This window comes from Xiphias gladius, chromosome 6 (assembly GCF_016859285.1).
Source record: "Xiphias gladius isolate SHS-SW01 ecotype Sanya breed wild chromosome 6, ASM1685928v1, whole genome shotgun sequence".
Lineage (NCBI taxonomy): Eukaryota > Metazoa > Chordata > Actinopteri > Istiophoriformes > Xiphiidae > Xiphias > Xiphias gladius.
In genome coordinates, this window is record NC_053405.1 from 19,440,260 (window position 1) to 19,456,930 (window position 16,671).

Genomic DNA, 16,671 nt, shown 5'->3' on the forward strand with positions numbered 1-16,671 from the left:
TACAGACATGACCAAAATGGCTTGATCTCCGCGTACGCAGTGGTAGAACAGACGGAACAGGGAACACGCATACTGAAAGCAGAAAAACTCACAGGACCGCAATCTGCTCAGAGGGCAGAAGTTGTAGCAGTCATTGAGGCTCTCAGAATCGGTCAGGGCCAGAACATCAACATTTACACTGACTCAGCGTATGCGGTAGGAGCAGTACACGTAGAGCTACCACAGTGGTTAAGGACTGGTTTCCTCACAGCGGCCAACAAACCCATTAAACATGAAACGGAGATGAAACAACTGACAGAAGCACTGATGCTTCCGAAACGAGTTGCAGTAATCAAATGCAAGGGACATGATAAAATGCAGAGTAGCACTAAAACAGGAAACGACGCGGCAGATGCAGCAGCGAAACAAGCAGCAGGCTACAATCACAATTTGGTAATGCTGTGTGCAGAGACAGAGGCAGTGAAAACAACACACAACACTGACACCGAATTAGAGCAGATTAAACAGGAGCAAGACAAAGCCTCTCCACAGGAGAAAACATTACTGATAGCTAGAGGATGCACAAACGTGCAGGGCATGTGGAGAGGACCGGACGGCAGGTTAATTCTGCCCCCTGGAATCAGACAAACTGCCATTGCAGAAGCACACGGAGTAGGACATGTGGGAGTGGCGCAGATGATGCGAAATTTGGAGCATTGGTGGCATCCATTTTTGAAAGATATGTGCAGACACCATGTGAACACATGCGAGGAATGCATGCGTTACAACGCCAGGCCGACAGTCAAACCTCACCCAGGTCACTTCCCATTGATAGCAAAAACAGGTAGCGAAATCATCATTGACTACACAGACATGGTAATGCCAGTCAGGGGCTTCCGGTATCTGCTGGTGTGCATCGACGCCTATTCAGGATGGCCAGAGGCGGTCCCTACAAAGCGCGAAGATAGCAAAACAGTGATCAAATTCTTAATCAATCAGTATATTCCACGACACGGGTTCCCTGAGAAAGTAAGAACAGATAATGGTACACATTTCAAAAACAAAGATCTCCAACAGGTTGAACAGTTGCTTGGGCTTAAGCACAAGTTCGGAACCGTGTACCATCCCCAATCACAGGGCAAGGTAGAAAGAATGAATCAGACTCTCAAGACTAAATTGGGCAAAATCTGTGCACAGAACAAATTGACTTGGTTAGACGCCTGCCCCTAGCACTCATGTCTATTAGAAGCTCGGTAAACCAGAGCACAGGATTCACTCCCCATGAGTTGACTACAGGAAGAGCATTTCCTGGACCACCGACAAAACTGACAGGACTAGGACACGACTCTCAAACTCTAACTCCAAAGCAGTATTTCCATGAATTACAGAGTCTCGTTGCAGCTTTCGCAGAACAAGTAGGCGAGCGAGCAGGAGGAAACGAAACGACAACGCCAGAGACTGAGTGGGTGTTACTGAGGGTCATCAAGAGAAAGTGGACGGAGCCAAGGTGGACCGGACCCTACAAAGTCACGGAACGCACCTCCCATGCTGTCCGGCTGGATGGTAAAGGTGACACCTGGTATCATTGGAGCCAATGTGCAGCGGCTGACGCGCCAACCAGGTCACTGAAAGAAACACACAGGGCTCTGTGTGAAGACAACGCTGGAAAGACCACCAATCAACAAGGGACAGAATAATTCCCTGGTGGCAATAAGGGTGAGGTAGTCTAACCAATAACCCTGAGAAGGGAAGGAGTGAAATAGCATCCTTCTCCATCACGTGGCGTGCCAAGCCACCAACCAGGATCATCGAGGAGTATGAGGAAGTGAAGAAATGAATGAGCCACTCATCGATTTCTTTGTTTTATGCTGCATTAGGTCTTTGATCACTAGACTTATCACCACTACTGTTGAAGGTCGTGTCCCATCATATCAGATGATGTCCCTGCTCCACGCAGAGGAGGTTGAAATGTGGGATTTTGAGGGTGTTCCTGAGTTTAAGGAGTAATTCAATGAGATAACAATTTTGTTCTTTTATGTTTTTTTCCTTTTCAATGTTGATCTCAAACGAGATCAAAAGGGGGATTTGTGGGTATTCAATATTTGTTGTGTTATCTATTGTGCCTTATGTTATATGCAGCTACATGTAAGCCAAGAAGAGATCACACTTCACTGATCAGCAGGAATCACAGAAACACAGGACATGACCCCAAAGGTCAAGGAATCAGAAAACAGGCACAAGCCATAAAACCACAAGGCGGGCTTTACGGTACCCCCCATTGGGCTGACTGAGACATACAGCATATAAAAGACACACACATAGAGCTCAAGTCAGATCTCTTCATGGTATTGCTGCTTGTGCAGACCTGATTGATCTCCGCTCTCTGCAGACAGCGAATAAATACTCATACTTATTCAATTGAGTTTCCGTACTTTGTTTCCACATCTGAACTGGGAGAGACTGTGGCTGAAGGACACAAAACACGTGAGAGAGTTGCAACACTTCAGTCTCACTAGCTGGTTGACTCCAATAAAATTAACTGTAGTGTTGACAATTACTTTCTGAAATAGAGAACTTAACACTTTTCCACAGGACTATTTGCTATAATGAAGAGAATATCTTGAGAGGGCAGACAGGGCAATGGGTCTACACTGAGCAATTAACCGAGTGAAATGGAGCGTTGAAGCTTTTATTGACATCCCTGTGTGTGTGTGTATGTGAGTGTGTGCAAACTGACCCGTGAAGAGGTCTCCGTTGCTGTAGGCCTTGCCGCGTCCCTCCTCATCGTTGGGCACGGCCGACACCTGCTTGGCCGAGGTGCAGCCCATGGCCTCACACTCTTAAACCTCTCCTCATCGCACTCTCACCTGGCCAAGGACAGAGAGAAGACCTTTTAAATTAATGACAAACACAATAAAATGAACACTGCTGTTCTGTTTTTACAATGCACTTTATAGATATCACTTCTAAAAAGTACTGTACTGTTTGTTCAGCTGTGACTGTAACTCATGCCAACTAACTTCCTCTTTATTCCAAACAAACTGGGTCAATCAATGTATGATACTTTGTACAGTGTTTTACAGTACAACAGCTATTCAGTGCCATAGTTGCTTAACACTACCAACACTTCAGAGCAGGGTGTTTGATTCTACATTTAGCTACATTTTGGCCATTACGTATATGACTTTGAGGCAGGAAAACTAAAACATTATTTCCTTCCACTTCACAAAAGTGTGTGTCTCACACCTGGTGTTCAGAGCCACAAATGTAGGTTGAGTCATAATACATAAGTAGAAAGTGAAGTGTGCATTTATATGAAAATGTTGCAGGTTATTACTTCAACCTCGTAAGTGTTTCTTTTAGGGCTAAAGATAACCACTGTCATTATATGTGGAGAGCAGGAGCAGCAGGGCAGCGCAGTGGGTAAATAAACATCACCTGATTTAGAGTAGGGCTGTTGATAAATGTATTTACTGAATATATTAATTTTAAATGTTTGATTAATATAATTCATACTATTAAGATATCGATTATTTTTTTGATTCATAAATCAATTGTCATCAAATGTCAAAACATCATGATAGGAGGCTTTCAGATCGACAAAGCAAACAAAACTGTGTTCAATATAAAGTAGAGAAGCTGCAAATTTGAGAATGTGGAACCTAAAAATATTTGACACGTTAAGTATTAAAGTATTAAAGTGTTTTGCATAAGACTATGAAAACACGCTTACATAACATCTTTATATGTGTGGTATGTGTTGGTGTGTTCCTCCCAGCATGGGGGTGCATGTGGGGCAGAGTGTCCACATATTGGCTATATATCTGTCATGGATCACTATCAGCTAAACCTACAGGACAGGGTTTTCTTTGTTCTCTATAAAAAGGTATAAAAAGGGAGGGAGCTCACTGTTGTTGTGTTTATTATTGATGATATATATATATGCAGTTTCCACAAGCAGTATTCGTTCATTTTATGGCCACTTGGTGTCAACCCAACAAGCTGGAAACACACAACTCTGACACGTTATCACCTTATATAGTTGATGTGGTGGAGAACTTAGCAAACAGTTGCCTATTTAGATATCCAGCAGATACATAGCATTCATTAGCATTCATTTGGATTCCTGTTTCTGGCAACCTGATGAATGTAAGTCCAATAGTCACTCTCATTTTAAATTTGTTTTGCTCTCCTCCAACTACTGAGGAGAATATGCAGCTCTTTAGCTGCAAAATGCTGAACTGTGCTAGCCATTTATTTGCTAACATTGTCTGTCAGCTGTTTGTTACTGGGCAGGCAGTGTACAGTCAATTATTGGAGCTTTTTTTTGCTAAAAACAGCCGGCTGCTGTGGCTGGAAATTAGGTTAATGAGAGTGACACAAAACAGTAAAGTCGCTGGCGATAATGGTAAAGTTGCTGGTGTTCCCATTACAATTAATCATTTCATCCATTGTTAATATCAAAATATTGATTGTTGCAACTTTAAAACAATAAATTACTAAAACTGTTGTTAATTCTTCAGTCCGCTAATCATTTAAAATTACACTTAAACCTTTCGTTGGCCTAAGTTAGACCTGTTGAAGTGTCCTTAAACTGTTGCCTAACATCACAAGGGTAATAAACTTAACACTTCATTTTTATTCATAAAAGAGGAAAGTAAAACCCTCCCATCGAGCAGGACAGCTGACACAAAGCTGTGAACATCACTGTCAGTCAATCACATACTGTCACAAACATTACACTATAGATAGTCTCCATGTCACTTACACATGCCATATGGTGTCACTGACAGAGCCCATCTGAATGCTGCCAGTTAAAAAAAAAAAAAAAATGCACACACACAGAGGCAGCCAATGATTTCCCATCACCAAAATAAAATCTGCAGCGCCGGTACATAAGTGAGAGGAGGAAGAGCGTAAGATGAAGAGAGCAGGGGGGTTTGAGAGGCTCTTTGGAAATGCAGAAACACTGAAGAGACAGAAAAGACAAAGAAAGGGAGGAAGTAGATGGGGTAGACGAAAGGGCATGGGTCGATAGAAAGGATGGAAAGTAGGTGGGATAGAAAGAGGCCAGGGAGAAAGATGAGTGCAGCGCTTCAAACAAGCGCCAACGCTTGCCCCTCCTCCCTCCTTCACTGATCCTCAGAGCGTTTGAAGTTGACAGGATCCCAGTGTTTACTCCTGTGTTTAGGCTGCGGCCGACCAGCCTCCATTTCTCTGGACACAACACAAAGCGACAGGTGTACAGGGTGCAGGGAGTGGTTGCTGAGCGACTATGTGTCTGTGTGTATGAGTACTGTATGACTTAACTATGAGGATGGCTTTGACCATGCTTTACATTGGTGTGGTTGAATAGATAAAGGCTAATTCCAGTTTATCAAAACTTGGGTCTTATTTTCATAGATTTGGATATCATTCCTAATCAGAAATAATAAAATGACACTCACAAAGTTTTTGCTGAGATTTGGGAAAACATTGACTTTGCTAAAAAAAGATGTCTAAGGGGAACATGAGGAGTTGGGCGATCAAAAAATAAATAAATAACTAAAAAATAAATCCCTAGGTCCCTCAGTTTGACCTTTTTCTAAAGCGGTTTAGATAATGTAATCTGGCTAAACTGCTGGCTTGTTTCCAACCTGTCTGATTGTCTGACTGATCATTTCTTTCCCTGTCTGACTTCATTGTAGCGCTGTCACCACGTTCCCAGATCTCAGCTATTAACTTGGTGAGTTAGGGCTGTCCCTTTTTATTCGAAACTTGAACTACTGCTCAAACTTGTGAAAATAATTAAAAATCCCATCTAGGGCTGAAACTAACAATTATTTTCGATGAATCTGCCGATTATTTTAAATCAAAAAACATAAATGATATTAATCTCTGGAGCCTGAGAAAATCTTATACATGAATTTCTCAAAGGGTCTGCAGGTGAGAGGGAGTTGTACCTAGGGAGAAAGAATCAAGGCACTCACACACATCTGGGAGCTTTGGTGTCACCTGAGGCCTGAGCGTGAAGCCCGGTTGAGAGAGCAGTTTAATCAACCAGATCCAGGCAGCCAACTCTTACTACGACTACCACTCTGGAACAACTCAATTATGTCTCACACACACACACACACACACACACACACACACACACACACACACACACACACACACACACGCACACGCACACGCACAGCTGGAAGGTCTTAATGCACCTAAGGCCCGCTTTCGCAAAGAGACACTAGCAGCAAAGTTTCAAAAATAATCTCATCCAGCATAATCTGTCTCTTGACAGGGCGCTTAACTGAGGATTCTGTGCCCATGAGGATGAGGTGTGTGCCCGGAAACACAGCTGCGGGGCAGTATGTTACCTGTCAGAGTATCACAGCACAATGAAGCAGGGAAGCAAAGGCCAGAGACAGAAAAAGAGGGAGAAAAAGCACAGACAGCCAATGAGAGAGAGCCTCTTAACTCTGGGCTATTAGTGTAGAACTGAAGTGAATATTAGAGTAGCAAAGCGTGAAGACTCCCCTCTTAAAACCAATGAAGGAAGTGTATTGAGAAATGTGAGCAGCCTTGATAGATTTTGAGTTTCATATTGTCACCAGTATGTGGGCAGCATCAGTTTGAAGGGCTTTGATTTGTGTGTATTGAAACATCAAATTGTGAGTAGGAGCAGGCTATAAATAGACCTAGCAGTCCAAAAGCTATTGTTGTGTGCAGGGATAATGCTAGGCTGTGTGAATCTGTAAGCCAAGCTGCTATTACTTGGGTTATACATATAGGCTACAGCTAGCAGGCAGACTGTTACAAAGCCAAATATACCTATAAATAAATAACAGTGAGGCCTGTAATAAGGCAGAGGAAACGTGACATTTCAGTGACACAAAAAAAATCAGATATGCATTGAATCAGACATGGTAACGGCCTCTTTTATTACTCACAGTCTCTTTACACTTAAGAAGTCCTTGGCAAATCTTCAATCTTTCTCCAGTGAGAGTTCCTTTTGGGATGTTTGGTTTGACAAGAGAAAAATCAGATATTTTCAAGACCATCCAATCATTTTCAAAAAATGTCAAGATTAGATTTTTTTCCCTCAAATGTTAAATTTTTTGCTCTAAAGCAGCCCTAAAGAACTAGCTCCCATTCTCAAGGGGACCCAAGATGATTACTTAAGTACAAAATAAGAAAAAAAAAGAAAAGAAAAAAACATCTGCTACACAAAACTGTGTTCATTTTTCTATCTTTTTTTGAATCTTGGCTTGTTTTTGTCAAATACGGTGAGGTTTGACCTCACCAGGCCTCAAAAAAATTCTTCAAATGAAATAGTCAGAGAAGGGAAAATTACTCTTGATTGAACTGCTCAAAACTCATAGGCATCCATTGAATAGACACTGCTTTAAATTAAGGGATCACAAATGTTGGGATCCACTGCAGTGAAAAACAATTAAAACTAAAGGATCAGGGATATTCTTTTGCATCCTCTTACCCTTTTGCATGTGTTTCACTCTAGAATGAGATCAGTGCATACACTTAGCATTGACGAGTTTAGCTGGAATCAGCCTGTGTTAGTACTGAGCTCTATCGAGAGAGCCACTCATTGCCACATGCAAGACCACAGCAGGGCGTTGCTTAGTGTTTATTTAACCCACAGAACAGCTGGACTGTGCTGCTATGAGCTCGCCTACTCCTGCAGACGCTTAAGTGTGTCAATGGGACAAGCTTAGTCTGGCGAGTCGGCTAAGACCCTCACACCAAGCAACTATCTTCCGCTCCTGCTGTCAAACACACACGCACACACACAGGCACACACACACACAGGCGCACACACACACAGGCGCACACACACACACACACACACACACACACACACACACACACACGCACACACGCACAAGCACACACAAGCTGAGCCAACATGATCTGATAAATATCCAATGTCTGAAGGGGATAAGAGTTTTTAATAGTGTCTGGCACACAACCACCTCAGCATCCATGTGCAACTCGCTCCAGTTGGTTAACACTCATCACGGGGCATATTCGGCAAAGCAAAGTAGTAGCCTAATTTAGAGATATAAATAATGCCATGATGTCAGTTAGCCGGTCTTGTGTCATTTCTAGTTAAACTTACACCAGATTTGGCAGAAAGCCTTCTGCCAATGTTTCTCTGATAAGCAACCTTAAATACATCAAAATAATATCATAACAATAATAATTGTAATATAAGCCAAAAGCACAAAAGCCTCTAATTCCTTTTAAATGTAAGTTAAGGCCAAGAGGCATCCTTAACACATGGCAAATACCCAAGCCCTTAAAATGAATAGGATTTAGCCAACACAGAGGCTTGCCCATGCCTGCATACCTGGAGGTGGGACATGACCCACTCTCAGTTGTGTGAATAAGCCTCCTTTACAAGTCAGTTTATCAAAGGAGGAACTCAAAAACGGACTGTGAAGGGATATGTGAGTGTACATGCTTGCATAAGCACACACATCGTGCACACAGGCTGAGCAGTGTGCAGTACGAAGGTTTCTCAAACACAGAGTTGTGCCAGAGGCTGAGTGAGTGCCCACAAAGCCTGAAAAACTGGCTGAGCAACAGTGAAAGAAAGAAGACTACTAGAAGGAAGTTTTGGGAGCTATGTAACAGTTTTTGTTTTTTTTTGTATAGATTTGATTTCCTCCTGTGTGTATCAGTTCTCATCATAAGCTTACTGTAATAGGAGTGTCGGACTGTGATTCAGCTTCCTAATAAGAAACGAGACTTGAAAGATTGGGAGGGGAAGTGATGACTTCAGCCGCCTTGAAAGCCTCAGGGAGACTCAGGGCTCCGGGGCAGGTCTCTCAGTGTATCCACCTCTGACAGAGCAGAGATTCATCCTCTGCTTCATCATGCTGCACGGCAGAGTGCTGAGCAATGCTCTGCTAGTCTGCACTGCTTTTTATTGAACTAAAGTGACTGAGTTGGTCAGAGAGTTGCCATATGCTAGTGGTACTCTCTCGGAAATAGTGGAGTGCTAGTTACCCCAGAAAAATGCTTAGCCGAGATGGTAAGCCAGCCATATCCTGAAGTATCTTATGCCATGATTACTTTAGTTAGTGGATAACAGCCTAAAAAGTAGTCACACTCAATATATTCATGGCATTTACTGTGTGAAATAGCACTTTGTTATAATATTAGAGGAGTTGGTCTTTGACTGAGGCGAGGTAGTCCACCTCTGCTATAAATCACAGCAGAACAACTTAATTAAAGGTTGGGCGACATGATTATATATACCACTATAACACTGAGTGTGTTATGTCATTGCAAATCGATGAGCAGCGTAGCTTTATAGTGACATTGGATTCACAGGATTTTTACAATTTTCAATGTCATGATGATTTTTCAGATATCACTGAATTTGCCAAAAAAAACACCACCAACATTACCAGCTGGATATTTGATTTATAAATGGTTTGTCAAGAGAGTTTTCTGACATTTCCCTATGTCCTGCTACATATTAATATTGCACTGTCCATTATAAATATTTAATCATACTGCCCACCCCTGATGTGGAACGTTTCTCTGTAGTTTTGAGAAAAGGTTCACAAGCATTCACCTGAAAATACTGTGTTCATAAAAGTACAGTGTTTGATATTGTATTGATTTTTTTCATACTTATACATTATATAAAATTCTCACCTTGGAATGAAGGCATCATAGGAGTGGAAGATATGGATCATATACTCTATCACGGTTTCTCATTTTATATCACGATATCATTATATATCACGATATAGTACATTTTCAAATCAAGGTATTTTATCACAATGATGCAAAAATCAAATAAAAATTCAGTACAGCCATTAAACAGTCCTGCTCATTGATTTGCAACTTTGCTAGTGAGCCAGCATGCCAACACCAGGGCCCTGAAACTGAAGCAACTAAGAGGCCATCTCCAATTTCTTTTATTGACACCTGTGCTTTTCCTACTATGACATGTTGAAATGTCCTCTGTGAAAAAGGCCCATCAGTGACCCAAAGATATCAAAGCTACAGCCATCACTGTAAACAATACGGTAAAATCTATGACAACTGATAAATTGATATCATCACACTGTATATATCACCCAATCTTAAAGCAACTGCAAACACTTCCCCGCTGAACACTAACCTAACAAATGTATCATTATGTTTGCTCTTACTGTAACGGCAAAAATCTAAATGGCATACCTGAAGTAACTTCATGACACTGGTAGAGAATCACTGCTGTGTGCTGCAGCGTGTCGAGTCTGTCTTTGCCTCTCTCTGTGACGGAGCAGAGTTTCAGTACAACTCCTGGGCCAACGCGCCATAGTATTTACTCTAGCCAGGCAGCTAATGCTGCACCTCTCCTCTTCTCCCAGTTTAAGCACTCCATCAGTCTGACAAGCCTGGGAGGCCGTGCCAACACACACAGGCTGGTGGACAGTGAAGGTTTCTCCTGAGTGGTGTACTGTTGCTTAAAGTGTAAGTCTCCATTCTCTCTCTCACTGTCTGCTGTTGTGAGAGCAGCGGCTACTTCCGCTTTCTCACTGTTGTAACGAGGCTGACAAGTGATCATGCAGGGAGGAAGGGACATGGAAACACGGGGGTGGGGGGTACAGGCACCCCTCAATGGAGAGACACATTGCATACAGGTAACACGTGTTGGTTAAGAAACAAAAGGAGGATTCAGACAAGTTGTTAAATATATATATTTTTTTTTTTTTGGCAAGAGGCCTACGTTTTTACTTCAGGCCCATAAAAACCAGTTTAGTTTAAACTGAGAGGTCCTCATGGCTCTTAACATTTCCTTTCATTATTGTAGCTTACGGCGAGCAACAGAGACAAAATGAGAGGAGGGCAAAACAAAGGAGTGAAAGCAGAAAGTGGTGAGATAGAACATTTCAGATTGTATTCTACCTAATACAGACTAGGCTACAGGATGAAATGTCTCCTCCGAGGCCTATTAATGGTGGCAATAGTCTGCACCACCGAGTTCCCAAGAGCGAGACAGATTCCATAAAACAGCAAAAAGCAAGTAGTCATGCCCGTTTTATTCCCTCCCATAGTGCTCTGTTCTGCTGCTTCCAGTTGTGACTGAGGTAAAAGCAGGTCAGAGCCTGGGGTGATTGGTGGGTGAAGAGCAGGATCAAAAGGCTGGAAAAGTAGGTAAGTAAGTGAAGAAATGCTTTAGTGATACCGTGATGTCCTCCTGCGCTGACATGAAACACACAACCAAGTAAGAGGCAGACTTAAGTCTTCGGGTGGGTCATTAAAACCAGCTATGATCCCAAAGGTGGTACATCTAGTCCAAGTTTGACTCTTCTGACACAAACTCTACAAAGTTCCGTGCCTTACTTTTGATGTGAGACCTTAAGATGTATTTAACAGGTGTTTTTTTGGACTTAAAACTTACTTTGGTCTGTACAGAAAGGAGCTTTTCTGTACTTGCTGCAGAGAGAAACGTTGCTAATTGCTGATGGCAGACCTATAAAAGGTGTTCAGCATTGTGGTTTATGTTTTTACAATCAGTGCTTTTATTTATTCAAGTTTGGTATGCGTGACTAAGTGCTTGTTCATCACATTTACTAACAGAGAGCTGCACATGGTTGATGGAGAGGGCCTACTCCGACACAGCAGCCACACAGGGTCAAACACGTCTATGTTTTCTCATCCAAATCCATCTGAATTGCTAAACCAACCCACAACCAGCAAAAATAAAAAGAACACCAGCATTAATATGAATTAGTAATTACCACAGCCGAAGAAAATACATATCAAACTGTGTGTCACTGGCAAGCGTGCTGCAAGATAATTGGCAAAGCCGTTTCGGATATCAGTGTGTGTGAATGAAACACACTGAAATGTTTGCCTGTTCGAGCCCTTCACCAATGAGCTGCAGATGAGCCTAGGTTTCATGTCTCTACATGGCTGGTGTGATATAACACAACAATGTTACTCTTTCAGATGCAAACCATGTGTTTTTTCCTCATCTATTATCCTGCACAGTCACACACGCTACAGCGAGGAAACCTTTCACTCAATAGACCCTTCAACAGTTTTCTTCAGCTGTCCAAGAGACCAAGGAAATCTAAAATGGGGATATTATAATTCACAATCACCTGACAGTAGTTGTGCGAGGTGATAAGGTTAAAGCTTATTATCACAATATTGATATATATCACAATGTGGCAAGTGTATGCAAAATCCCCTGACAAGGTTTCCCCCAGGAAATGGTTGAGCTCAAGTGGTAAGCCACCCAGATCCTGACACATTTCGTCTTTCGCCACACTCAGTGAACAGTGCTAAATGCTAATATAGCATTTTTTCTATGAAAAAGTGCCTCAGCTTTATTCACCGAAGATTCATTTTTAATTTCATGAAAAATATATTAATTTGCATAAATTGCAGTAAATTGAATCTTTTTACGTTTTGGACGGATCATTTGGGAAAACAAGCAATTTGAATTTGAGCTGAAACAAATAGTCGATTAGAAAATTATTCGGCAACTATTTTGATAATAGTTTAAATGATTTTTCAAGCAAAAATGCCAAACATTCACAAATTCCAGCTTCTCAGATGCAATGATAAACTGCTTCATAGTGTTTTATAGTATTGTAAACTCAGTATCTTTAGGTTTTGGACTGTAACAAGATATTTGAAGATGTGTATTTTCTGACACTTTATAGACAAAATGATTAATTGATTTATCGAGGTAATTTATTAGATTCATTGCTAATAAAAAGTAATTATTATTGGCATTCCTAAAAAGGATATAATGATTTCATCACAATATGATTCCCCTGAAAGTCTACAAACGATCACTCTAAATTATTGTCCAGCCCTAGAGAGTACTAGTGTCGAATGTTTGAAATCCACATCTATCACTAGTACATATTTTATTTACATCGAGGAATTGAGCAACATCAAAGTTCTGTATGTTAAATTCCTGCAATGGCATGTCAATGTTTTATGGTAGAGTGAAAGACTGATTCCACCTAGAAAAGAGGTTTAAAAGATACCCAAGCCAAGACTGAAGTAATAGGTTATATTTTTTTTTCACTACCACCTGCCTTCATATTAAATGTATGGGCTTTTATTGGAGGTTGAATGCTCCATTTCTTTTCTCACATCCATCCAACGGCGGAGTTGTCATCATTAAGGAAGGGGCCTGCAGAGACCATTTTATCTACAGTGGAGATGGGAAACAGATGCATTCTGTCTGATGGGAAAACACTGTGCAAAGACTCATACAGCCCTTTAGAGTCAGCATGTGACTGAGAATAAGAGATAAGAAAAGAAGAAAAAAAAAAGAAAAAAAAAAAAGGGAAAGCCAAATCAGCGCTGGACCCTGCCTCCATGTCCCGTTCCGAAATGGACTCTGTACACAAAACTGCACTGTAAACACCGTCAGGGACACAGAGAGACGCTGCTTTATCGTGCTACAGACACAAGCACACAAAGCATGCATGTGGGCTGCACAGCCAACCCCTGCTGACTCAAAAGGCGAGCAGTCAGAAGACAGACCAATGGCAGAAAAAGTCCACATGCACGGATCTACACATCAACTCCAATGCAGACAGACACATATAAACACATGCACTAACCAAAAATAACCCAGCATATAATAACGACACAGGTGCAGTTTTGAGTCATTATGTTACAACATTTGCCGCCTTGGCTTTGATTATTCAGTCAGGCAGACAAACCGATCGGCCAGCGAGCCCCTGAGTCAAACTGACAGACACACAGAACCCAGACGGATCGTGTTGTGCTGGCCTTGTGCTTTCTGCGCTGCAATGTATACTGCCTCATCACACCTGACAGCACGAAGCACTGCCACGGAGAGAACACAACGCATGCAAAGAAAACACACGCTGGATGTAAGAGACAGTCATGGGAACCCCCTCCTACGCCCACCCAAATGCACACAGACACAGACAGAAAAGACATCCTGGTAACCATGGAAACCCTCCACCTCCTCACACGATGACATCACAGGTGTTGCTGCATCATGACCCAAACGGGAGCCAAATGATCAGCTGAACTTCTGTTTATCTCCTCAAGGTGGAGAGGCCACAGGTGGTAAGGCCGGACAGACGGGGAGATGATGGTAATGATCACTGAGGGGATGTGGACGAGGGAGGGGGACTGAGAACAGATCCTCCAAGTAGGAGACAGAGAGAGAGAGAGAGAGAGAGAGAGAAGAAGAGAAAGGAAGAGAGGAGTGAGACTCTGTATTTCAGTGTCGTCTGCTAGCCACCGGAACCAAAAGCCATATGTGAGCCACGACTCATAAGCACACACACACACACACACACGCACACACACACACACACACACACACACACACACACACACACACACACACACACCACTATAAGTGAGTTAGGGAGGGTCGGAGAAAGACAGACGGAAGCAGATAGATGAAGAAAGACAGATAAATCAAGTAGGGAGGGGGACTTGCAACAGCCACGCACAGGATTGCTGGTGCTCGATTGTAACCCTGATGGTAGCTGCTAGGGACAGGACGCTATGCACCCTAATACCGGCCATACCAACCGACTTTCGCTGCACAGCCACCAAATGGACGTAATGGTCTGGTGATGATCACATGAGGAAATCTATAGTAGCTAAAGGCCATATGGCACATTTCAACACAGCAGCCAGGGAGGCATTTGGAAACCTATCAAGCCCCTTTGGTGATGTAGTGTGTATAATAGTGTCTGAAGAAGTGAGGAAGGACACAATTGAAATACACTCAGGCTAAGTTCTAGCTAATGAGCTGCAAATGAGCCTGTATGTCAAATCTAATTCTGGCTGCTATGACTTTCCTAATATTATCCAGCAGCTTTCTGTCTTCGCTCTGAGGCAGACACAATGCAACAGCAGTAATGAGCAACAAAGACAATCGGCAGTTCCTAACCAAATGCCCATAAGCCTACTGTTTCTGTGTGGTGGTGAACAGAAGGCAAGAGATTTTCTCATCATACTGGAGAAGCTGTAGGCGCACACACAGGCTGTTAAGCAGCGGCGGCAGCAGCACCCGCACCCGCAGCAGCAGCAGCAGCAGCAGTAGCTCCCTTGCCCGGCCAAAGAGCTATGTCCTGTCCTGGGGCTTGAGCCGCAGCTCGGCTCAACAGCTGTGTCCAGCTGCGCTACAAGGAAACACTGGGCGCTTTGTTCCCCACGGGGGGAGGCAGAGTTGTGGGCAGAGCGTCTACGAACGGTCTCCGTGTGTGTACACATAGTTTCATTTCCACAAAGGTTAACGGCCCTGTGGCCTCTGCCAGCCCAGGGTTTCTCTTCCTTCTGTTGAGTGTTTCTCCAAAACCAAACGGCTTCACAACAACAATAACAACAACAGCAGCAGCAACAGCAGCAGCAGCAGCAGCAGCGGACAGAGAGGGAGCAGCGGGACAGGGTGCCACAGCCAACCAGGATGTGTGGAAAATTTGAAATGCGCTGAGCCAACACTGTCCGAGCCGAGCGAGCACATTCACACGCTCGAAATGAGAAACGTACACATCTTTCTTTCCAGCCCCTCTTGTGTCTTACCGGCGGCAAAAAAAAAAAAAAATGACGAGATAAAGCCGCGTTAGCGTTGCACCGAGCACCAACAGCAACAAAACATCGACAGCCGCGAAGCCCAGTGTGCAGGAAGGAAAGCGCCGGGTAATCACGGTACAGTCAGGAAACAACAACAAAAGACAGGAGCAAAGAAAGAGAGAAAACACGAGCGGGAGCGTGGTTTTCCCTTGGAGGAGACACGCCACCCCCGGGAGACGGTTAACAAGAAACTCACGCGGGTACTTACTCAGATGAACCGGTTCCGCTCGGTCCACTGGAGGACAGCCGGTCGGTCTTCCGGCTGTGTGTCGGGCGGGATCTGCGCTATGGAGACTCGAGAGCTCAGAGCCTCGAGGACTGAACGTAAACCGTGGCTTGCGTCATTTCACCAGGATGCCACTGTTGCGCGCAGCAATGCAGCCATCTTGCTGAGGAGCGCCCCAGCAACTCACCAATCGCTGCCGGACCCCGAGCCGCCGTCTTACTTTGGTCCCCGCGGGGAAGGCGATCCACCGCGAGCTGTCGGCGTTTACCACGGAACGTGCAGCGGGAGACGTGAAGGAAACCCGCCAAGAACAAGAACAACGACAACAACAACAAAAAAAGATTTCGTTTTCATATTTTCCCTTCATAAAAATGGCACTTTAATCCAGTGGCTGAAAGTTACCAAGTACATTTACTCAAGTATTGTGCTTGTATTGTACAATATTTAAATTTAATTCTGTTTTATACTTAAATTCCATACATTTCAGAGGCTAATGGTTAATACAGTAGTTATCTGAAAACGATATTCAGTTACTTTGCTGATTAGTCTTTTACAAACCGAACATATGATCAACATTGTAAACATTAATAGTTAATATGATGTATGATAACACAACGACCTGAAAGGCCCAACAAGTAATTTTACGTTTGATGCTTTAGGTACGCTTTTCTGGTGATACTTTTATACCCTTAATTCAGTTAAAAAAAAATGAATGCAGGAATTTAATTGCAACTGAACGTTGCTATTTTTACTTAATTAAAAGATATGAGTACTTCTTTCCCCACAGCTTTTAATCACTTTGACAGTAATGCTATGGTGCAGGCTGAGAATTTTCCAATTACAGATCTAAGTCAATTGACTAAACTGATTTT

The 16,671-nt window shown here is 42.9% G+C and overlaps 1 protein-coding gene across 1 annotated transcript in view; it reads right to left on the bottom strand.

Annotated features, from left to right (window-relative positions):
• The window catches only part of zgc:92140 (uncharacterized protein LOC447854 homolog), a 26,169-nt gene extending 10,119 nt beyond the window's left edge, over nucleotides 1–16,050 (bottom strand). The window contains exons 1-2 of the mRNA XM_040128592.1: nucleotides 15,782–16,050; nucleotides 2,717–2,846 (exon numbers count right to left, since the gene is read on the bottom strand). Coding sequence (XP_039984526.1) covers nucleotides 2,717–2,807 — 91 coding nt within the window. The 5' untranslated portion in view covers nucleotides 2,808–2,846; nucleotides 15,782–16,050. The remainder of the gene's footprint in view (nucleotides 1–2,716; nucleotides 2,847–15,781) is intronic.
• Between the last annotated feature and the right edge of the window lie 621 nt (nucleotides 16,051–16,671).